General features: G+C 39.9%; 1 protein-coding gene across 5 annotated transcripts in view; it reads left to right on the top strand.

Moving 5' to 3' along the window:
* FREM1 (FRAS1 related extracellular matrix 1) overlaps positions 1-25,352 on the top strand; it is a 218,992-nt gene that overhangs the window by 74,434 nt on the left and 119,206 nt on the right. For all 5 annotated transcript variants that reach the window (XM_070375913.1, XM_070375912.1, XM_014476323.2 and 2 more), the window contains exons 3-8: positions 524-618; positions 3,568-3,869; positions 5,235-5,431; positions 11,512-11,835; positions 14,492-14,600; positions 23,444-23,575. In XM_070375913.1, the coding sequence (XP_070232014.1) occupies positions 524-618; positions 3,568-3,869; positions 5,235-5,431; positions 11,512-11,835; positions 14,492-14,600; positions 23,444-23,575 (1,159 nt within the window). The remainder of the gene's footprint in view (positions 1-523; positions 619-3,567; positions 3,870-5,234; positions 5,432-11,511; positions 11,836-14,491; positions 14,601-23,443; positions 23,576-25,352) is intronic.

The following is a 25,352-nucleotide window of genomic DNA, read 5'->3' as shown; positions in this document are numbered from 1 at the left end:
GTGAGCATGCCTCGTTTGACCCTCGGTGGTGAACCGAGGAGTCAGTGATTCCATCCATCTCATCCGCTGTCGTCCCCTTCTCCTCCTGCCCCCAATCCCTCCCAGCATTAGAGTCTTTTCCAATGAGTCAACTCTTTGCATGAGGTGGCCAAAGTACTGGAGTTTCAGTTTTAGCATCATTCCTTCCAAAGAACCAGACTTTCATAATTTAGATATTCTCAAAACAGACAACAGCTATATAAGCAGGATGGTCATGGACATGGGGCTGGGTAGAGGTGTTGGTGGTTAAAACACACACATATAGGGAATTCTCTGGTGGTCTAGTGGTTAGGACTCTGCTTCCACTGCTAGGGGTATAGGTTCTATCCCTGTTCAGGGAATTAAGATCCCACACAACAGAACATACATATACATATATAATGCTAAGAGAACATAATTTCTCCAGGCCATACTATACTGCTGGAAAAACTAAAAAGTGTACCAATGATTTTCACATATATATCCCTTTCTTCTCATGAACTAGGTCTTTGACTGCCATTTCCTTCCCAATGAAGTAAAATATACTCATAACGGTTGCCCAATTCTTGATGAAGACACAGTGAAACTTAGACTTTACAGGTAAGTGGCACAGGAGTGTTCTTCATTCTTTGTCAGATAACCATTTTGTGTGCTTCTGTTTCTTTGGATAAGATTTCAGACAAGTAAGTAATTAGTAGTAGGAACTGGAGACCTGAATGGATGAGGCAAGAATTGTAGCAACCTTTCAGTTACTTTTATTTATATCCTCTTCCTTGGGGCTTTTCTATGGCAAATTATTAGCCTTCTCCTGTTTCCCTTTAGAGTTCTTGTACAGGTATCTCTGGTCATTCAACTCTCCATTTATGATTAAAAATGGAGATTGCTGCTGCTTAGTCGCTTCAGTAGTGTCCGACTCTGTGTGACCCCATAGACGGCAGCCCACCAGGCTCCCCCGTCCCTGGGATTCTCCAGGCAAGAACACTGGAGTGGGTTGACATTTCCTTCTCCAATGCATGAAAGTGAAAAGTGAAAGTGAAGTCGCTCAGTCGTGTCTGACCCTCAGCGACCCCATGGACTGCAGCCTTCCAGGCTCCTCCATCCATGGGATTTTCCAGGCAAGAGTACTGGAGTGGGGTGTCATTGCCTTCTCAGAAAAATGGAGATTACAACCTACAAATTTTTAATGAGAATTAGGAAGAAAATATATTCCAAAAGTGAATGAAATTCTTCGTTTTGATTATCAACTGCTTAGTTTTAAGAAGTGCAATATCTTCTTCTATTTTTAAACATATTATATTTTTAAAAGGTTTAAAACAATCAATTCTGGTGTTGGACAAAGTGACCATATGACCCAGCAGTTCTACTCCTAAATACATATATGTACAAGAGAAATTAAAACATATGTTCACAAAAAATTTACACAAATGTTCACTACAGCATTTTTTGTACATGTCAAAAAGTTGAAATAATCAGTCTGATAAATGAGTAAACAAGATGTGGTATATTTATACAGTGAAATATTATTTAGCCACAAAAGGGATGAAGTACTGTTATATGCTATAACACAGATAAGCCTTGAAAATATTATGCTAAGTGAAAGAAGTCAAGGTTACACATTGTATAATTTCAGTTATATGATATGTCCAGAAAAGGCAAATTCAGAAAGGCAGAAAGTAGATTGCAGTTGCCAGCTTTTGGAGGTGGAGTGAATGGGGAGTGACTGCTCATAGGTGTAGATTTTTATGGGGGGAGGTGATAAAGTGTTCTGGAATTAGAGAGCAGGATGGTTGCATAGCTTTCTGAAAATACTAGAAACACTGAATTGTAAACTTTAAAAAGGTAAATTTTAGGATTATGTGAATTATATCTAAATAAAAAGTTAATTTAAAACTTAAGCTCATGGTTATGTTATTACTTACTTCATAGAAGCAGCTGAAAATTCAGTGTAGGTGGAGTAGGCCTTATATAGTTTTTTACTTGGCTTTTGTCACTTTAAGAGTATTTGACTAAAATACAGCAGCATGAATTTGCCTTAAGTACTAGAGGAATACTAGTCTAGAGTTTTGTAGCAGAAAGTGAATTATCCTGATCACCCACCATAGGTCAGGCTCATGCTAGGTAGGCTTAGGAAACAAAAGAATGAGGATAAATGGGCTGGGTTTCAGGGCCTGATACAAAAGATGGCTAGATAATTGTGATGCAGAATGACAAGCCAGAAGAGAGGCATGAAGCAAATGCTGTGCTCAGAAAATGAAATGGCTCCCAAGGATTCCTTGGGAACTAGGCAATCAGCATATAGGGCTGTTTGATCTTCCTAAGACTTTAAAGTTAACAAACTAATTAGCTTCAGAGAGCTTGTTGATGAATTCTGGCTGTTCCCATTTCTTTGAGTTTCTAAAGGATGAGGTGGGTGGAGCAGCACAGATGAAGTGCAGAGTTAGAGGACCTGTCAATGTTCTTGGTCTTGAGGATTTAAAGTAGAACCATTCAGAGGAATTGGAGGCAGAAAAGCAGAGAGCATGTTTATTGCCCTCTTACCTCATCTCTAGCCCTTTTGGTAAGCTACTTGACCTCTCTAAGCCTCAGTTTCCTCCTCTGTAAAATGGAGTCAACAACATTACCATAGATTCCTGTGAAGACTGAATGATAAACTTTGTAAGGAGTCTAGCATGTGCCTGGGCCATTATGAAAGCACATCAGTGGAGAATCTATCATTGATGCACGACCATCACTTTAATTTTCTCCCTTCAATAAAGAATGGCAGCCCATCAATTTGCTGTATAACTCAGGGAACTCAAAGCAGGACTCTGTAACAACATAGAAGGGTGGGATGGGGATGGAGGTGGGAGGGAGGTTTAAGAGGGAAGGGATCTAGGTACACCTGTGGCTGGTTCATGTTGATGTTTGGCAGAAACTAACACAGTACTGTAAAGCGATTATCCTTCAATTAAAAATAAATAAATTTAATCAGAAAAAGAATGACAATCCATCCCTATTAGGTTCTGCAAATATCCAGAGAATGTAATTCCTAAGGGAATGAAGGGAATGGAGGTTACAGTCACTGATCACCCTTTACATGCCACCCACTGAGCTGAGCTTCCACAGCTAGACTGCAAATAACTACTCTTGTAGTGCATTTGTGAAAAGCAAAAAGGGCTTGATGCTTCAGAAACCCCTCACCCCTTCACTCCTAAATTAATAGTCAGTGCATAAACTAAATATGCAGGATACTCTTAAATTGCACACATGCTAGAGATAAAGACTGAGCTCAGAGCAGTCATTAAATACCCGTATTGATGATAGATTTCAGAGAAGGTGTTAAAAGGAGGGCATTGGAAAGGGAAGTAACAGAAAACGGAGTTGACACTGATTTAAGGAGAAGGGAAAAGAACAGGGAGGTGGGGTGTAGAGTATAAAGTAAAATCCAAACTCTACCTGATACACAGATTGTGTGAAAGACAATCTTTAAGCTTCAAGCCAACTTAGTGCCCAAGTATAAAGAAGAACCTGTGCACCAATAATGTTGCCTTTGCTCTGTTCTGCCCTCAGGTTTACTGAGACAGACACCTTCACGGAAACCTTTATCCTGCGGGTCTACCTCCTGGAACCAGACTGTAACATCATCCGAATGAGTGATAATGCACTGGAGGTGTCTGAGTTCTATGGCCTGTCCCGAGTCATTGATAAGAACCTGCTTAGATTTGATTACGAGAGGATGGCCAGCCTGGAATGCACAGTCAGACTGGACCCTGTGGGAACTCACCTGCCAGCCCACGGCCAGTTGGTTCTGGTGGAGCCCCAGCTGGAAGAACCTCGCGGAGATCAGCCACATAGTTTCTTCCCTGAGTCTCGTATGACATGTTTTAATACTTATCTGGATGTTACCAAATCTGCCAGATCTTAAATGGTCATCTTCCATCTTGACAAAGAGTTTTACTTAATAGAATTTGTAGCTGGTTGAAAACATAGATTAGTGGCTAAGAGTGCAGACTTTGGAAACAGAAAAACTTGGGCTTGAAAACTGCCTCTGCTATTTATTTCCTGTGTGATGTTAGGTCAGTTTCTTAACCTAAGTCTCTGAAAAATGGACAAGAATAGTGGCTGTTCCATAGGGTTGTATAAAGGTGAGAGTGAATGAGATCACACACACACACACACACACACACACAAAGCAGTTCACACAGTGTCTGGCTCACAGCAAGTGCTCAGTAACTGTCAGCTGTTATTATTAATAGTAAGTAGCAATAGCAGTGATAGCCAGAGTAGCTGGGGAATTTATTAGGTGTTATTAGACTTGAAGCAGGTTTGGGGTAGAGCTGGTAGGCAGGGGATATGGTTTAAATCAGGAAGAGTTGATGGATAATGTTCCTCTTGTTATTAATTTAATTATCACATCATGGGTACCTCCTAGATGCATAATAGTGTTCCAGGCACTGTGGAAAGACCAAGAAATATAAGGGAAAGTCATGGTCATAGTCATGCCTGGAATTTGGACAGTAAATTATAGCTAAAGACATGTTTACACATATGTCATCTCATTTAGTCTTCACAGCCTTCTGGGTAAGTATAGAATACCCAGTTTTTACATCAGGGAAGTGTGCAAAAGGCCACTCACATAAGTGGCCTGTGCATATCATAGACTGCAAGAGTGAAAAATACAGTTGGCAGAGACAAAAAGACTATGTACTGGAGAGATGACTGCAGTTTTTAGTGGAGGAGATTAAGTTGGTTCAGGTGGTCAATGAATATTTGAAGAAAGGTTTAGTGAAAAGACTAAGTGGACCTGGAAAATAGGCAGAATTCAGATGTGTTTAAGTGGGGAGTGAATTTCAGTGAATAGAATATTCTAGCAGAGATTGCATGGTGGTGCTATGGAAGTGGATGCTGTAAACACAGACAAGAGCAGGATTGTAGAAGGCCTACAGTGAGCCTATTTGTCAGAGATGGTCCACCACCAGAAAATGCATTTTATATTTTTTCTCTCAAGCACTTTTTGTGGGTAAGGACCTTGTTAGATAATCAGTTGATTGTTTTTACAGTAAGGAAGTGGCAGGTTTTCAGAATAATGACAACCCAGTCAGTGAATGATTGGCGGGTACACATGAGTGTTCTTTGGTCAGTGAGAGGGAATAAGTGTCTGTGGAAGGGAGGACAGGTTTTTAAAGATAATCACTAAGGTACAAGTGCCTCTCTTAATTCCCTGCTATACATTCTAGAATTGGGAACAGAGCTGAAGTGTCCAGGCGGCAGGTGTACCCTGGGACTGAAGAAAGTCGGAAGTCTCAAAGTGAGCTGTGAGGAGTTCCTGCTGATGGGGCTTCGATACCAGCACCTGGGTTCCCCTTCTCCCAACATTGATTACTTCTCCATCCAACTGGACCTCACAGATAGCAGGAGTAAAATCTCATACAAGGTAGAGTCTATGGCCTTATGTGTCTGAGTCCCCAACTAAGAGCTGGTTCCCTGGGGACACTTGTGCTGGCTCCCGTGTCAGCGAGGGTTCCTGTATGGTTGTGGGTGGAACAGCCTAATGACTCACTGGAACTGCAGGCTTGTTCTGCTAGTAAGTGCTTAAAACAGGATTGATTTTGCACATAATATCCATGTGTAATTTCCCTTTTCTGGCAATCTTGTAGCTCTACCATTGCAACTTAGAAAGAACCAGAATCAGGTTACATGCTAACCTTTCTCTCCCTTGCCCTTCAATATTCTTCAGTTTCTCATTTTTGCTTTTGTAACTCCTACTCTTTGATTCTTCATTTACTCCTTTATTAGACCCTCTTTTCATCTGTTGGAGGAAATCAAAGGGTCCACACACCCATTCAGCAAGGCCATAGGAAACTGGGAGATAGGGAGTCCTCGTCCCACTGTTAGGGCTGTAGCAGGGCCATCTCCATCTTCCAGGCTCTTAAATTCTCCTTCCCTTTCTTCCTCTTGATCTCTTCTTATTGAAATGATGACAGAAAGTGAAGTCAATCTAAATGAAAGATTGGCATGCTTCTCTACTAACTCAGGTACTCTGTAACGTGTTTATTTGGGAAGCTGGAATGACTATGAACCTGCTAAAACAGTTCAGATCTTGTGCTGATTTAAGATGATCTGAGATGACATTTGTGAAAGACCTCCATCTTTCAGTCTCACTTCTTGCTATGATTTCTCCTAAGAGACCCAGTTGAATGTTGAACATTATTACCACTGCTGCCGCTGCTGCTGCTAAGTTGCTTCAGTCATGTCCAACTCTATGCGACCCCATAGATGGCAGCCCACCAGGCTCCCCCGTCCCTGGGATTCTCCAGACAAGAACACTGGAGTGGGTTGCCATTTCCTTCTTCAATGCATGAAAGTGAAAAGTGAAAGTGAAGTTGCTCAGTTGTGTCTGACTCTTAGCGACCCCATGGACTGCAGCCTACCCGCCTCCTCCGTCTGTGGGATTTTCCAGGCAAAAGTACTGGAGTGGGGTGCCATTGCCTTCTCTGCATTATTATCACAGGAATTAATAAAACAAAGAATGATAAATAAATGATTAAACAGGGTTGTAGTATTTTATAATTGAGAACTGGAAAAATTGTGAGGTGGTCTGGTCAAATTGATCAGGTAAATCACTTGGGGAAGTGAGATTTGAGAAGAGATTTAAGTCTGACATTAATAGTTAGCCTGCCCTTGGGCCTGGGTTGCCCGGATTCAAATGTTTACTTAACTAGCTGTGTGATTTTGTACTTTATGCCTCATTTTTAAGATCTTGCAATGGACATAGTAGTACTTCTTATTGAGAGGATTTAATGAGGTGATGCCTACAAAGCTTGGCACAAAACTGAACACATAGTAAGTTCTACACGTTTTTTTTACTAGTGAAAAAACTCATGTTTTTGGAAACAATTGGTTTAGCCCAAGCCCCTTATTTTATACTGGGGCCACAAAAATTGCATATCTTGACCATACATGCATGGATGAATCAAGACTAAACTCTCAGTCTCCTAATGTTTAGTATATGTTTTCTGTTTGTTTTGACATGAAACTTCTTTGACATTTAATGCTTCCTTATCTCTGTAAAGAACAAAGTTTAGAGCCATTTTTCTTCCTAATTGTTTTTCTTCTTTTTCCTCATGTATTGATATACAGCTTTCTTTGTTGATATTTTCAGATTAGTTTTATTAGAAGTTTCCTCTCTAAAATGACCTTCCTGTATTATTTAGAATTAACTTGTACCATAATCAGTTTGGCATGTCATAAACAAATTCTTTTATGATTATAGTAATATGCTCAATGGCAGAAGCTATTTTTAAAAAAAAATACAGAAAGAAAAAAGTAAGAAAATGGAACTAGGGTATTTCTAATATTTGTATATCTATAAATGTATGTGTATATATATGCATACTCACACACACACACATACACAGAGGGGGAGACATGCATACCAGAGTCAGTTTATGGAATTGAATTTATATTATATTTGAAGTTTTGTATCTTGTTATTTTATTATTTTTATGCTGGTATAATCCATCCTCATCAAGAGACTGACTATTCACCCATAATTTCTTATAGATTTAAAAATAGTTTCTTGTTTATGTTTAACTTTTTATTCTGCCTGAAATAAATTTTATCTTATTGTAAAACAACAGAACAGTTTTTTTCCAAGTAGCCAAAATTTTCAACACTATTTGATGAATAATGAACTTGTTTCCCATTGATGTTTTGATTGCTCTGTTGTATAGAAAGATATTATATGTCTGTTTCAAGGCTAGTTCTCTTATTCTTTAGATTTGCCCACCTATTCTTGTGCCAGTACCTTATTAGTCCAAAATAAAAGGTCTAAAATGGACTTTAATATTTTATAGGCAAGTTTCTCCTCATGGTCCTCTTCAAAATTTTCTTATCTATTTTTAGTTCTAGACAAGTAATTAATATTTACGTTATTTTTTTAAGCCCCTAATTATTTTTTATCAGGGTTGGATTAAAATTATAAATTATTTTCAGAAAAATTGGAATATTGGAACATTTACCATATTGAGTCATCTTTTCCAGGCAGAGGTTATCTCACTTCATTGAGGCAAATGACCTTTGATATGTTTCTGTTAAGTTTGCAGTTTTCTTCATGTCACTTGCGCACACTATTAAGTCCAATACTAGGCAGTTTGTTTTTGTGAAATTATTCTGACTAGTCTTCTTTTCCTCCACTATTTCTTCTTGTTGGTTAGTGATGATAAATAGGAAAGCTATTTCTTGGTCTAATTTTCTTTTGTCTGGCTTCTTTCTTGAATTCAATTATTCTAAATTTTTTTCAATTCTATAGGCTTTTAAAGACTATACTAATTACATCTTCCACTGATGATGATAATTTTTCCTTTCTTTTTCAGTAATTATTCCTCTTATTTTCTGCTGTATTCCCCACTGGCTTGTCCAGAATAATACTAAATACAGTGCTGCTTATCAGAATCATTGTCTTGTTCATTTTATCACTATTAACTGCACACACTGTCCTTTTTAATTCTTCTTTCCTTGAATTCATTTCTCTTTGAAATTCTTTTTTTTTTTTTAATTTAAATTTAACTCTTTGAAATTCTTACAGTCACATCTGCAAACTCTTTTGGATCATCATTTTACGTTTAATCTTTGTATATAATTTTAAATGCCTCTCCAGTAAGGCAGATATAATTGGATATTTAATTTCAGAATATTTGTCTTAAACAAGAGAATATAGACAATATTTCTATAATAATGGATATTTTTTTTCCTATCTTGTTTTATGCTTTCTTGCTAATTAATCAAATCATCTTGCACTCTAGGTTATATTTGTCTTTGTCTTTACTTATTTAATATCCCATTTTAAAATTTAGTTCTAAATTGAAAAAATTCTTTAACCTTTGTTTTTAACATATTAAGTAAAAAATACAGTGAAGTCTTTTGGCTCCTTCATATATATTATAAAGTCTGATCCTATTTATCCTTTCTCACTGCAATTACCCACCACCAGGCTTGGTTAACATAATCTGCCACTTTAATTCTAGCATATCATCTTTATACCTTATGATACTTAACTTCATCTTGTATTTCAAGTGTACTCTTTTGACATTTGTATCCATTTTGTTAGTGTTTCAAGTAATATTTGTTCAGCCTTAACCTCTAGGTTTAATATTTCTTATTGTTTAGCACCAATCCTTTTATACTATGATATCCTCATTCTTCATTAAATTATAAATCTTCAAATGCTTTTCAATGGCACATTAGGACTACATAGTCTAAACTCTCAGCGTTATCACTCTTGTTTTTATAAACCACCATGTGGGAGAGAGAGGAGTTGTCACCTTCTGTTTCTCTTGCTTTTCTCTCTTTCTCTGAGCCTTGCTGGCTAGTTTCTGAAATTCCAGGCTGAGGAGTGGGTGGTTTTGGAGGAATGTTGGAAAGTGAGGTCTTATTTGACCAGGCATCGATGGAATATGGCTTTGTGCTCTCTGAGTTGGGTGGATGTTTCAAGCTTCTTAGTCTCGGGGCCATTTCATTGTTCTCCTGGAGATTCCCCTCTGCAAAGGCCTCTCGTCTTTCCTAGCCTGATTAGTCATTTGCAGTTCCTCCCAGGGCTCCTAAGATATGACCTCCACCTCCAGCTTCTTTCTGTGGAGATTTTTGGCTTCTCACAGACGCATCTAAACATCAGGGACCCAGGTGACCCTAGATCAACCCTCTGTCCCACTTGCTCCATGTCTGAGAGCACTCACATGTTCCCTCCTGCTGCAAACAAGGACTAGAGACTGATCCCAGCACAGATACCACGTTTCTTCTGCCTCTGGCCACTTAGCTTCCTTAGGGATGAGCCCAACATCAATCCCCTGAGTGCTCCACTGGTAAAAGGCACATGTAAGGCTGGTGTGATAGAAGCTTCCCTCCTGACACTTGGGACAAGGAATGCAGCATTGCCCCCGCGCCCCCTCCTCTTCACAGAGGGCGTACAGTGAGAGGCATCCAGGCAGTGACTCAGCACAACACAAGGCAACTTCTGTCTGTAAATAAATCTTTCTCTTACTTCTCTCAACCTTTTTATATTTTTAGAGTGGGTGGAAGGTTCTAGAGTCTGGAACTGGTTCCAGACAATTTGTTTTGTAAATTCTGCCTATAGTATCTGTCTCACATTGTCTTTGAAATGCTCTCTCTTGGAACTTCAATTGAGACTAAGCCCATAAGAACTTCATTACTAATTAAATAATTTTCTATTAAAGAAAAAAAAAAAAAAGAACTTCATTTTAAACATTTCGTTATGTTCCCATCCCGAACACATGTATACCTGTATGGATTCATTTTGATATATGGCAAAACCAATACAATGTTGTAAAGTTAAAAAAATAAAATAAATTTTTAAAAATAAATAAATTAAAAAAAAATAAAATAGACATTCCGTTATGTAAGTATCCAGTGTTCAGCAGTATTGCACTCATGTGGCTCTGATCATTAAGCCTGGTCTCCCAATAACGGCGGACATAAAATTCTGTGATGACCAGTTATCTTCTGCTGAGGATCCTTTCTGCCCATAGCACTTGTTGGGACCTCAGATCCCAGGATGCAAGTTCATGATTTCTCTGGAGAGCCCCACAATGATAGGCTCTTCCTCATAGCTCTCTTACTTGGGGAAGGTGTATTTCTAGCCTGAAGAGTTACTTGCAATTTTGATGACTTACTCCTCACTTGGAGACTCAGGGTCCTAACTAATACATGACCAAGCAAACGTCCTTCAGTTTCACGAGCAGCTATTATAAGGACGGGTTCCTTCATCCTGCCATTGTCACCTTTGAAACCTACAAGAGGTGGATGGGGTGGCCAGGGGAGGTTGGTTGTGTGTGCCAGACACTGCTAGTGCTTTACTTTGTTTTTTCTTAAGATTAAAAAAAAATTATTTATTTATTTGGCTTTGCCAGATCTTAGTTGTGGCATGCAAGCTCTTAATTGTGGCTTGTGGGATCTAGTTCCCCAACCAGGGATCGAACCTTGGCCTTTTGCATTGAGAATGCAGTGTCTTAGCCACTGGACTGCTAGGCAAGTCCTTGTGCTTTACTTTGGCTATCTCTTGTAATCCTCACGCAGTACTCAGGACCTCTAGGCAGTCCATGTTATAGGTGGGGGAAATCAAGATTTAGAAGTTAAGAAACTTGTCCAAAGTCATATAAACCATATGTGTTGGACATGGAATCAAAAGAATAGTTCCTTCTAATGACAAAATTGGTGCTCTACCTCAACCCTGGCTAAATATTGGAGTCACCAGAGAACTTTAAGAATACCAAGTTGTTTTTTTTTTTTGTCTCCTCCTTAGGAAAGTTAAATTAGAACATCTGGAAATGGAATTTGGGCATCAGTATGTGATTAAAATCTCTCTAAATGATTCAGATCACTGCTGGATGCACCGTCTAGGCTGTGGCTTTGTGTTAAATATCGTGTGATTTACCCTGCTATTGTATCAATAGCTTCATTTATAGTTTTCCCCTTTATCTTTTCTTTCTTCTTCCAAAGTCAGAGAGTGTGTGGTTGCCTGTCTATATCAGACCTGGAATTCCCAATCAGATTCCAAGAGCTGCATTTATGGCCATGTTTATTCTGGAAGTGGATCAGTTCATCCTGACCTCATTGACTACATCGGTTCTGGACTGTGAAGAGGATGAGACCCCCAAACCCTTGCTGGTGTTCAACATTACTAAAGCCCCGCTCCAGGGCTATGTGACTCACCTGTGGGATCACACCAGACCAGTGTCCTCCTTCACCTGGAAGGATCTAAGGGATATGCAGATTGCCTATCAGCCACCAAACAGCAGCCATTCTGAGAGGAGACTTTATGAGGTGAGAGGGAAGAGAGACAAAGCTGCTAGACTCTTTGGTATTCAGAGAGTCATTGAAGAGGCCACTTCTCTTTAGCCTGTAGTTTCCTTGTATGGTCACTGCCTCAGAAGAGAATCAATCACTGCAAATCAGGATGCAAACCAGGCAGGTGATGCAAATGAACAAACCCATCTGGAGGGAGACTGCGGGGAAGTGAGGAAGGAGCTGGCAATTTAGGAAGCAGATGCAACTCAGCTACAGCTGACTGCTGCATGTGAGAATATGGATGGACCCAGTGTTGCTGTAGCTTTCCTTTTTCAAGAAAAGTTGGAAAGCTCTACTTTTTTTTGGTAAAAATATTTCAAGTTTCATAATACGAGTGAATGTTTATGCAAAACTGAAACAGACTCAGACCTAGAAAACAAACTTGTAGTTACTAAAGGGGATAGGGGAGGGGGAGGGACAAAGTAGGGGTATGGGATTAATTGATAAAAACTACTGTGTATAAAGTAGATAAGCAACAAAGATATACTGGATAGTATAGGGAATTGTAGCCCTTTTCTTGTAATAATTTATAATGAAGTATCACCTGCCAAAATACTGAATCACCATGCTATATACCTGAAACTAATATAACATTGTTAATCAACTATACTTCAGTTAAAATTTTCAACTTTTAAACATAGAAGACATTGTAAATTTAAAACATAAAATACCAGCTGCAAAACATTTCTGAGGCCACATTTGGCCCCCAGGTTCACCAATTTGAGAACTCCAGGGCCTCCAACAGCCTTCTTGCATTACATAGATCATTGAAGTTAGAGATGGTCTAACTTCTATTTGTTTATAATTCTTTCATTAATAAATTATTTTATATTATTTTCCATCAAGGTTTTCTACTGGAGTCCTTAATTTTAAGTAATAATTCTTACTCAGGGTAGGAGATTCCATATTCTCATTAAAATGACTCATTTCACTATCACTTTTCATCAGGAATGTTCTCTATCTAATCTAAATCATTTCTGCTATTTCTGCCTCTCTCCTCTTGTTTTGTATTCAATGAGAGTAGAGAACAGCTGGTTACAGACTTGTGCATTACAACCCTTCACAAACTTGTAGACCTACCAGCAAGTTGATTCAAAAATGATGGAAAATTTAAATAAACAGGTTAACACAGACTTGAGTTCAGGTCTATTAAGGAAAATTTGTGTCTCTGGGGTTACCAAATTGCCCTCTGTCTAGTTTAGGCATTTTTAGCATTTAGTCTCAAGGGCAGACTATAAATGCCATGCTTTGCCCTTTACTTTTATTTTCTTCACTTCATAATAGTAAGTGGCAACTGGTTTTTTCTTTCCTGTCTTCACTTCTCATTTCTTCCACAGCATGAGGTAATTTCTCTTTAGATGTCCAGTTTTATCTCGCGTTCACAAATAAAGCACTGCTACTCGGTCTGCTTTGTATGTGTTACGTCCAGCATTGTACAATGTAATACTAAAGCAGAACGTGTCCAGATGTGTGCTTTTTTTTGGTTTGTTTTGTTAGAAGGTGACTTTCAATTTTCTCAGTGGAGATTTTGCACTTTTCAATTATTTTGGCCGGAAGCCCCCTGGGGTGGGATTTCTGAGAGCAGAGCAATGGCCGGTGCGCTTTAAGCTAGCTGATCCTCCCCTCAGCTGTTACACCAGGTAGTCTGTTCTTATAGACATGAAAATCCAACTTCACTCCGGTAGGTACTACATTTATCTTAGAGGAAAGCTCCTTAGTGATAGGGCTCAACCTAATATATGTTTATATTAGACCTCCAAAATGATGTCCCCCATATCGGTATAGTTTCATTGTCAATGTGTGTATTTGTCACTCTTGAATCTCTTTTTTTATGTAGTGTTTGCTGATACGGTACCATCTGATTGTCTCTTTTATCCTCTCAAATAGACCAAACATTCTTCAAAAGTAGGTAGCCTGCCTTCCTTTACAGTATTATACCTCATCCTTCTCTTCAGCACCTGGTGTAATTCACACACAGCATGTAATAAAGCTCAAAATGTATAAGCCTACTTATGAGCTATGGAATTCAAGGGAGCAAATAAATATATATTTAATAATACATCTAGTGGGATAGCTGCCTGTAGATTGGGATCTCTGCAACATTGTTGGCATTTTGAATTGGCTAATTTCTTTGTTGTAAGGACTGACCTGGTCATGGTGGGATGTTATTAATAGTAGCCTCCCTGACTTCTATCCACTAGATGCCTGCAGCACCTCCATGGGCATACCTATCTGTGAGACCAAAAATGTTTTCAGATATTCCTGAATGTCCCCTGGGGGGTGAAATCACAGGGGAGAAACACTGCTCTAGATCCCACATCTTTGCGAGAAGCTGAAGTGGTCTGATGCTGGACTGATGTAGTCTCCTGAACAAATGCAGGGACTCATTGCTAGCACATTTGCTTATTTCAGGTTAAGAACTTCATTCATAGAAAAAAAAAATTTTAAAACACTGATAAATTAAGGAATAAGACATAGAGCTGGAAAAAGTGACATTACGTTGTCAAAAATGAGGTCAGGCAACAACAGAAACCTGAATTAGTTTGCCTCCATCTGCGGTATATATCCAAGAATTAATGGTATTTTATATTATAAATTGTCGATATATTCATATTCAACTGTTTGTTTACAGGTGGAGTTGGAGGTCTATGACTTCTTCTTTGAGAAGAGTGCACCTATTACAGTCCACATTTCCATCAGAACAACAGATACAAATGCCCCGCGAGTGTCCTGGAACACAGGTGAAGTGCAATATAGGAGTCAAACAAAATAGGGAAGGGAAGACAGGAAGGTACTCTGGTCAGTAAAAAAAAAAAAGGTAGCTTTATTCCCATTTTGGAGAAGGCAATGGCACCCCACTTCAGTATTCTTGTCTGGAAAATCCCATGGACAGAGGAGCCTGGTGGGCTGCAGTCCATGGGGTCGCTAAGAGTCGGACATGACTGAGCGACTTCACTTTCATGTTTCTGTATCATGCATTGGAGAAGGAAATGGCAACCCACTCCAGTATTCTTGCCTGGAGAATCCTAGGGATGGGGGAGCCTGGTGGGCTGCCATCTATGGGGTCGCACAGAGTCGGACACGACTGAAGCGACTTATCAGCAGCAGCATTCCCATTTTACACACAAAGCAACCGAAACCAGACAGGCTATGGGTATCTAGTTGGTTTTCTGGGGTTTTTTTTCCTACTGTCAGGGTGAGAAATTTAAATTGAGGATTCTCGTGTCCTGAAATTAAGTTCTTTCCTCTATAGGAGATAAGCCAAATGGTCCCTTTCAGCTGATTGAGGCAAAAAAGTGACTGTGATACTGAGCATAGTTGGACTGAGAGAGAAAAGGTCTCTAACTCAAAATTGTTCAAAGGAATCAAAGAAAGACATAGACTATAATCCATTATCTTATTTTTAAGTTGGGTTGCATGGACATGAAAATACATAATTAAGAGTTTAAACTGCTTTGTCTTCTTATTTTTAATATATAACTGACTTACAATGTTACATTAGTTGTAGGTATACAATATACTGATTCAATATTTTTATATATTATACTCCATTTAAAGTTATAAAATATTGGCTATATTCCCAGTATTGTACAATATATCCTTGTGGATTATTTATTTTATACTTAGTAGTTTGTACCTCTTAATTCCTTCTCCCTATATTGCACCTCCCCACTTCCTTTTTCCCACTGGTAATCACTAGTTCTCTGTATCTGTGAGCCTGTTTCCGTTTTCTCATAGTCATTCGTTTTATTTTTCAGACTCCACACTTAAGTGATAAAATAGAGTGTTTGTCTCTCTGATTTATTTCGCTAAGCACAATATGCTCTATGTGCATCCAGATGGTTGCAAATGGCAAACTTTCATTCTTTATTATGGCTTAGTAATAGTCCATTGTATGTATAAACCATATCTTCTTTATCCTTTCATCTGTTAATGGACACTTGGGTTGTTTTCGTATGGTGGCTATGGTAAATAATACTGATACGAACATTGGAGTGTAACTATCTTTTCCAATTAGTGTTTTTGTTTTATTCCAGTATACTCTGCAGTGTAATTGCTGGGTCATATGGCAGTTTTATTTCTAGTTTTTTGAGAAAGCTCTCTGCTCTTTTCCACAGTGGCTACACCAGTTTTGTTTTTGTTGTTCAGTCGCTCAGTTGTGTCTGTCTCTTTGTGACCCCATGGACTGCAGCATGCCAGGCTTCACCATCTCCTGGAGTTTGCTCAAACTCGAGTGCATTGATTTGATGCTGCCATCCAACCATCTCATCCTCTGTCGCCCTCTTCTCCTGTTCTTAATCTTTCCCAGCATTAGGGTCAGTGTATGAGGTTCCCTTTTCTCTATATCTTTGCCAGCGTTTGTTATTTGTGTTCTTTTGATGACAGTCATTCTGAGAGGTGTGAAGTAATATCTCACTCTGCTCTTGATTTGCATTTTTCTGATGACTAGCGATGTTGAGCATCTTTTCCTGTGCCTGTTTGCCATCTATGTATCCCTTTGTGAAAATGTCTATTCAAATCTTCTGACCATTTTTAAATTGGATTATTATTATTTGCTGTTGAGTTGTGTGAGTTGTTTATGTGCTTGTATAGTCACTAAGTTGTCTTTTCATTTTGTTTATGGTGTCTTTTACTGTGCAAGTTTCCTTTACTATATATTTGCCTTTACTAGTGGATTTTTCTTTTCCTATAGATTCTTACTTCTTGTTGTAGCCCATTCATTCCTTTTCCACTTAGAGAAGAGCCTTTAACATTTCTTTAAGAATTGGTTTAATGTTGATGTACTCTTTCAGTTTTTGCTTATAAGTTTTTTATCTCTCCTTTCATTCTGAAGGATAATCTTTCTGGATAGAATATCCTTGGTTGTAGGTTTTTCCCCTTTAGCACTTTAAATATATCATGCCATTCCCTTTTAACCTGCAAAGTTTCTGCAGAAAAATCCATTAATAGCCTTGGGGGAGGAGGGTTCCCTTGTATGTGATTCTTTGTTTTTCTCCTGCTGCCTTTAGAATTCTCTCTTTAACTTTTGCCATTTTAATTATGACATGTTTTGGTGTGGTTCTCTTTGGTTTCATCTTGTTTCGGACCCTCTATGCTTCCTTTACCCGGAAATCTGTTTCCTTCTTCAGGTTCAGGAAGTTTTTAGCCATAATTTCATCAAATATCCTTTGACCTCTTTTGTTCTCTCTTCTCCTTCTGCTGCTGCTGCTGCGTCGCTTCAGTCGTGTCCGACTCTGTGCGACCCCATAGATGGCAGCCCACCAGGCTCTCCTGTCCCTGGGATTCTCCAGGCAAGAACACTGGAGTGGGTTGCCATTTCCTTCTCCAATGCATGAAAGTGAAAAGTGAAAGTGAAGTCGCTCAGTCGGGTCTGACTCTAGTGACCCCATGAACTGCAGCCCACCAGGCTCCTCCGTCCATGGGATTTTCCAGGCAACAGTACTGGAGTTGGGTGCCATTGCCTTTTCCGCTTCTCCTTCTAGGACCTCTGTAATGTAAATGTTATTATGCTTGATGTTGTTTCAGAGGTCCCTTAAACTGTTTTCAGTTTTTAAAATTTGTTTCTCTTTTTGTTGCTCTGACTGGATATTTTCCATTATTCTATCTTCCAGAACACTATGTCCTTTGTGTCACTTAGTCTGTTAATTATTTCTAGTGCATTTTTCATTTCAGTTATTGTATACTTCAGTTTTGACTTTTTCAAATTTTCTAGTTCATGTATTCTTTCCTCTCAGTTACCATTTTTATTACTAATCTTTAAATTCTTTATCTGGTAACTCATTTATCTCTGTTTCACTGGATGGTTTTATAGGTTTCTTTTTTTATTTCTTTCATTTCAAATAAAATTCTCCATCTTCCCACTTTGGTTAACTTTTTCTGTCTCTATAAAATGAGATAAGAGTTACCCATCATGGTCTTAAATGTATGTCCTTGTGTGTGAACATTCCTGCACAGTCTGCGCATGTTCCCCATGGATTTCATGGGAGTGCTGGATCTGATATGAACATAACTCGTGTCTTTCCTCAGACTGTAGTGGCCTCTATCAACTTGGTAGGTGTTGTGGCCAGAGACCGAGGAGCTAGAGCAAGAGCCAGGTGTGAGCCAGGGCTTCTCTGCTCAGTTGCCAACACCACCACCCTATTGGGGTAGGGCCATGTCCCAAGGTACTGGAGCAATGGCCGTGAGGGTGGGGCCCAAGCCAGCTCTATCCCCCACAACTGGGCGCTCTCCTCAGCTATGGCAGCTCTCCTCAGCTCATTCTAGTGGGGACCTGTGCCTCTGAGCAAGTGGGGCTGGGAAGGGTACTCAGCACAGGCCAGGGCATGCACTGAGGCAGTTGTGAGAAGCCAGCCAGTGTCCTGAGGAATTTCAATCTTTCTCTATCTTGTATTGGGAGCAAACAAGAATGTGTGGGTTCTTCATGAGTAGAGTCTAGCTCTCTTACAGCCCTGTTGTCAGTCCACTGGTTTTCAAACCAGTTTTCCCACCGTTTGACCCCAGGGCTGGTGCACCCAGTGTATGGGTCAAGCCACTCACTCCGCAGGGATATCTTCATCCTTGTAGTGCCCCTCCTGTCCTGTGGCCCCTCCTAGGGTGCAGGCCCCCACGTGATTACTTCTATTCCCTTCCTGCACAACTTCTTTTAGCCTTGGTTGCATAAGGATCTTTCTGTCAGTCTTCAGTCCATTTCCAGTGAGAATTGCTCCACGTGTAGATGTATTATTGATGTGTTCATAAGGTGGGAGGGAGAGGGGAGGTAAATTCTGCATCCTCCTACTCTGCCATGTCAATTTCCTCTTGCTTTACCAATGCAGTGTATATATTTAGATCAGATGTAAATGTGAAATGTAAGTGAAGATTTTTTCCTTTCCACTGTTACCATCAATGGCATTCAAGCAGTGTTGGTAGGTTCATTTAACACAGAAAATATCTCTGTCTGATTTAAGTCCTCAGGTGGCAGCTTATATGGATTATCTTTTGTGTGTGTGTGTGTGTATGTGTATGTGTGTGCTTGCACATGGATAACACACCATGTGTGTGTTTATATATATGTGAGTTTCAGTAGGGATGAACAATATCAGTTGGGCATCCTTGATTTACAATCTGGTTTTCTGTCCTGCTCTACCTATATTTGGGGGATAAAGAGAGAAAAGAAGGACTTGGTGATCTAAAGTTTGATGCTTTCGAATTGTGGTGTTGGAGAAGACTCTTGAGAGTCCCTTGGACTGCAAGGAGATCATACCAGTCAATCCTAAAGGAAATCAACCCTGACTATTCATTGGAAGGACTGATGCTGAAACTCCAATACTTTGGCCACCTGATGTGAAAAGCCAACTCACTGGAAAAGACCCTAATGGGGGGAAAGATTGAGGGCAGGAGGGGAAGGGGACGACAGAGGATGAGACGGTTGGATGGTGTCACCGACTCAATACTCAATAAATATGAGTTTGAGCAGACTCCAAGAGATAATGAAGGAAACTTGGTGTGCTATAGTTCATGGGGTTGCAAAGAGCTGGACGTGACTTAGCAACTGAATAACAGCAAAGTTTAGTATATAGCATGGAGACTTAATGGTCTGCATGTATATGTGTGATTTGAGAAACCTAGGCTTGTTAAGAGCTCCGGATCTGGTTTTCACTACTTTGGATATCAGATTCTTTTTAGAATAAAATTTTATTTATTATGAACTTAACATAAGATCATTGAAAACTTGGAAAGCACAATGAGTTAATGAATAAATGAATGAAATAATAGTAGTTGGATAAAATTATTCATTACTCCACCACAAAACATAATCACCATCAATATCTTGATACATAAATTTCTAGTGTTCTTGCTTGCTCCTCTGCTGCATCCCATGATGCCTTGTTCTGTGCTTTACTTTGCACTCTTGACTTCAAAATCCTTATTACCAGCCATTGTCCTCCCTTCATCCCTCCTTCCCTGCCTTCTTTCCTTCTACTCTCTTCTTCTCCCTCACTTCTCTCGCTTTCCTTCCTCTCTCTCTCTCTCTTTCAGTATTCCTGTATGTCTTAACTCAGGTTCCCTAGCAAAGAGCCCCTGAGGCAGATTATATGCACTAACCCTGTACTGAAATCTGGGGTAAGGGGAAGGGAAGTTGGGAGTTTGGAGGGTAGCAAATAAAAAGATGGTTTGACTGAGCTGGTTGTAGCTTTACAAGAAAATAAAGCTTATAGCTCAATAGTGCTGATGTCTCCAGGAGGAGATGGAAACATTCTGTGTGGGAAGAGTCAGGGAGGGGGTTGGGAAGGGGTGAAGAACCACATGTCAGCATCTTCCATCTCTTCTTTCATCTCAGACAGTTTGCCTCACTGGGGTTAACTTCCCACATGCCTGGGGTTGTGTCACTTGGCTCTTCTTAGCAGTCACTGTACAAATTCCTTGAGTCCCATGGTGTGAGACCTGGCCATGGTCACAAGGAAGGTCATGCCAAAACTTGGTCTGGTGGGCAGTTGAGGGCAGTGACATCAGAAGATGAAGCAATGATGGCGGCCAGGGCTTTAGTGTGTGGGGATTGTGGGAAATTTGTTGGAGCTGCCAGGCTAGAAAGCGGGCAATTGATCAACACTGGGGAACGGAAGCCAGGCAGATTTGAGGGGAAGCATTAACGCATTAACTGTGTCTACCAGTACACAGTCTTTAAATTTCATCCACTCGTTTCTTTTTTTTTTTTTGTAATTGGAGGAAAACTTTTCAAGGTTGTGGTGGTTTCTGCTGTATAACAATGTGAATCAGCCTTAAGTATATATATATACCCTTCTTCTTAATCCCTCCCATCCCACCCGCCACATCCCACCCCCTAGGTTATGACAGAGCCCCAGGCTGAGCTCCCTGTGTTACACAGCAACTTCCCACTCAGTTCAGTTTAGTTCAGTCTCTCAGTCGTGTCCGACTCTTTGCGACCCCATGAATCGCACCACGCCAGGCCTCCCTGTCCATCACCAACTCCCAGAGTTCACTCAGACTCACGTCCATCGAGTCAGTGATGCCATCCAGCCGTCTCATCCTCTGTCATCCCCTTCTCCTCCTGCCCCCAGTCCCTCCTAGCATCAGACTCTTTTCCAATGAGTCAACTCTTTGCATAAGGTGGCCAAAGTACTGGAGTTTCAGCTTTAGCATCATTCCTTCCAAAGAAATCTCAGGGCTGATCTCCTTTAGAATGGACTGGTTGGATCTCCTTGCAGTCCAAGGGACTCTCAAGAGTCTTCTCCAACACCACAGTTCAAAAGCATCAATTCTTCAGTGCTCAGCCTTCTTCACAGTCCAACTCTCACATCCATACATGACCACAGGAAAAACCATAGCCTTGACTAGATGGACCTTTGTTGGCAGAGTAATGTCTCTGCTTTTGAATATGCTATCTAGGTTGGACATAACTTTCCTTCCAAGGAGTAAGCGTCTTTTAATTTCATGGCTGCAGTCACCATCTGCAGTGATTTTGGAGCCCAGAAAAATAAAGTCTGACACTGTTTCCACTGTTTCCCCATCTATTTCCCATGAAATGATGGGACCAGATGCCATGATCTTCGTTTTCTGAATGTTGAGCTTTAAGCCAACTTTTTCACTCTCCACTTTCACTTTCATCAAAAGGCTTTTGAGTTCCTCTTAACTTTCTGCCATAAGGGTGGTGTCATCTGCATATCTGAGGTTATTGATATTTCTCCCAGCAATCTTGATTCCAGCCTGTGCTTCTTCCATCCCAGCGTTTCTCATGATGTACTCTGCATATAAGTTACATAATCAGGGTGACAATATCCAGCCTTGACGTACTCCTTTTCCTATTTGGAACCAGTCTGTTGTTCCATGTCCAGTTCTAACTGTTGCTTCCTGACCTGCATATAGGTTTCTCAAGAGTCAGGTCAGTTGGTCTGGTATTCCCATCTCTTTCAGAATTTTCCACAGTTTATTGTGATCCACACAAAGGCTTTGGCATAGTCAATAAAGCAGAAATAGATGTTTTTCTGGAACTCTCTTACTTTTTCGATGATCCAGTGGATGTTGGCAATTTGATCTCTGGTTCCTTTTCTAAAACCAGCTTGAACATCTGGAAGTTCTTGGTTCACGTATTGCTGAAGCCTGGCTTGGAGAATTTTGAGTATTACTTTACTAGCGTGTAACATGAGTGCAATAGTGTGGTAGTTTGAGCATTCTTTGGCATTGTCTTTCTTTGGGATTGGAATGAAAACTGACCTTTTCCAGTCCTGTGGCCACTGCTGAGTTTTCCAAATTTGCTGGCATGTTGAGTGCAGCACTTTCACAGCATCATCTTTCAGAATTTGAAATAGCTCAACTGGAATTCCATCACCTCCTCTAGCTTTGTTTGTAGTGATGCTTTCTAAGGCCCACTTGACTTCACATTCCAGAATGTCTGGCTCTAGGTGATTGGTCACACCATCGTGATTATCTTAATATGTGTGTTAGTATATGATATTTGTTTTTCTCTTTCTGACTTACTTCACTCTGTATAACAGGCTCTAGGTTCACCTTCCTCAGTTCAACTGACTCTAATTCGTTCCTTTTTACAGCTGAGTAATATTCCATTGAATATATGCACCACAACTTCTTTATCCATTTACTGGTTGATGAGCATTTTGGTTGCTTCCATGTCCTAGCTATTGTAAATTGTGCTGCAGTAAACTTTAAGGAAAATGGATATAGCCACTATGGAGAATAGTATGGAGATTCCTTAAAAAACTAGAAATAAAACTACCATATGACCCAGCAATCCCACTACTGGGCTTACACCATGAGAAATCCATAATTCATAAAGACACTTATTTCTTTGAAAGGCTTTGCCCCCTTTCAAGATTCTCTTCAGTCTGTTGACCCTCCAGCTCTACTGGGTAATGGGATTGGGTGATGGTACTACAGCTCCCTGTCTCTAACCACAGTGTTAGTCTGGATTCTGTCTTCTTGGCTCTGAGCAGCACTTCCCTTTCTCCCCAGATTCCCTTCAGCATGCTGGGTCCAAGGAGAAGCTTTTATTGTTAAATTCCTTTAGTTACAAAAGTCCCTTCCTTATTAGCGTCTAGACTAAAACGCAACCCTCATTACAAAGTGTTAGACTTTTCCTGTCTAACACCATTAAACACTCCCCTAGCACAGTAGCTCTGTATTTGTACATTTAATGAATATTTAACCACTTTAATACTCTATCCTGTGGGCTACTTATGCTCTTAGAATTCATGTGTGAAAGCGCTTCTAACTCTTGCCCACTTAAAATATGTGAACACAGCCTTTGAAAAATTCTTTGTGTACATTTTTGAACTAGAGACCGCTGTGAACGTAACATCTGTTATTTCTTTCTAGTATTTATTTTTGGCACCATTGTGCTTCTAAAGGATAGATCATAAGGAACCAGTCATCAGGTTAGAGTTAATATTACTAATAGGAAAAATGTTATTTAAAAGCTAAATTACAGTTTCTTGAGAAGCTTTTGAAGATACAATTTTTACCTAGTTTTGTGAGTGGTAATTTATTACTCTTGTCTTAAAGTAGTCATCTTGGCATGCTGTAGAACTTTCCAGGACATTTTTGTCTGTTTGTTTGTTTTCTCTTGTAGGTCTGAATCTCCTGGAGGGACAGTCTAGGGCCATCACATGGGAACAGTTTCAGATTGTGGACAATGATGACATTCATGCTGTCCAGGTAGTCACTGTGGATGGCCTGCAGCATGGACGGCTTACTGTGAGAGGTGAAGGAACCAACTTTTTAACTTAGAATCAAACCCAACAATTATTTTCTCCAAAAGCAAATCATATTTAACAGGATATATATGGTATTTCTTGGGCTCCATTTCTCAATGAATTATCATATTCCCTAGGTCCAGAGATTTTGAAACCATTGACTTTTGTAGTAGATGCTCAAATCAATGGGTGACCATTTACGAATGATATTTTATGTTTGAGCCATTATTTAAATCTCAGATTTGCTTTTTGAACCCTTCTAAATATACTCCTTAACTGATGATTTTAGCCCAGTTTAAATGCCAACACCCGCTGGATCATGGAAAAAGCAAGAGAGTTCCAGAAAAACATCTATTTCTGCTTTATTGACTATGCCAAAACCTTTGACTGTGTGGATCACAATAAACTGTGGAAAATTCTTCAAGAGATGGGAATACCAGACCACGTGACCTGCCTCTTGAGAAATCTGTATGCAGGTCAGGAAGCAACAGCTCAAACTGGACATGGAACAACAGACTGGTTCCAAATAGGAAAAGGAGTACGTCAAGGCTGGATATTGTCACCCTGCTTATGTAACTTATATGCAGAGTACATCATGAGAAATGCTGGACTGGAAGAAACACAAGCTGGAATCAAGATTGCTGGGAGAAATATCAATAACCTCAGATATGCAGATGACACCACCCTTATGGAAGAAAGTGAAGAGGAACTCAAAAGCCTCTTGATGAAAGTGAAAGTGGAGAGTGAAAAAGTTGGCTTAAAGCTCAACATTCAGAAAACGAAGATCATGGCATCTGGTCCCATCACTTCATGGGAAATGGATGGGGAAACAGTGGAAACAGTGTCAGACTTTATTTTTCTGGGCTCCAAAATCACTGCAGATGGTGACTGCAGCCATGAAATTAAAAGACGCTTACTCCTTGGAAGGAAAGTTATGTCCAACCTAGATAGCATATTCAAAAGCAGAGACATTACTCTGCCAACAAAGGTCCATCTAGTCAAGGCTATGGTTTTTCCTGTGGTCATGTATGGTTGTGAGAGTTGGACTGTGAAGAAGGCTGAGCACCGAAGAATTGATGCTTTTGAACTGTGGTGTTGGAGAAGACTCTTGAGAGTCCCTTGGACTGCAAGGAGATCCAACCAGTGCATTCTGAAGGAGATCAGCCCTGGGATTTCTTTGGAAGGAATGATGCTAAAGCTGAAACTCCAGTACTTTGGCCACCTCATGCGAAGAGTTGACTCATTGGAAAAGAGTCTGATGCTGGGAGGGATTGGGGGCGGGAGGAGAAGGGGATGACAGAGGATGAGATGGCTGGATGGCATCACTGACTCGATGGACCTGAGTCTGAGTGAACTCCCGGATTTGGTGATAGACAGGGAGGTCTGGCGTGCTGCAGTTCATGGGGTCGCAAAGAGTCGGACATGACTGAGCAACTGAACTGAACTGAACTGAAAGACAAAATATGTCCTTTTCAATTCTCTGGTTCAGAGAAATGCAGTGAAAAACAGAAAAACATGTTGTTAATACTTTAGTAGTAATTATGCTCTTATGTTATTAGTAGCAGCTACCTTAGTTTAAAAGAAATGGTTTTATAATTATAAGGGTGGTAGTTAACAAAGTAATGGCCCTAATAAAAATATCCATAGTTAATAGTAATATAGTCTATTCCTTGTAATGAGCTCAGAGGAATTAATTGTTATCATCTTAGTTTACCTATTTGTAAAGCAGAAAGAGAACTCTTGTTTACCACTATATGTGATTAGGAATTCTGAAAAAAATGAAAT

This window comes from Bos mutus, chromosome 8 (assembly GCF_027580195.1).
Source record: "Bos mutus isolate GX-2022 chromosome 8, NWIPB_WYAK_1.1, whole genome shotgun sequence".
NCBI classification, from domain to species: Eukaryota; Metazoa; Chordata; class Mammalia; order Artiodactyla; family Bovidae; genus Bos; species Bos mutus.
This window is presented reverse-complemented; position numbering and strand designations above follow the sequence as displayed.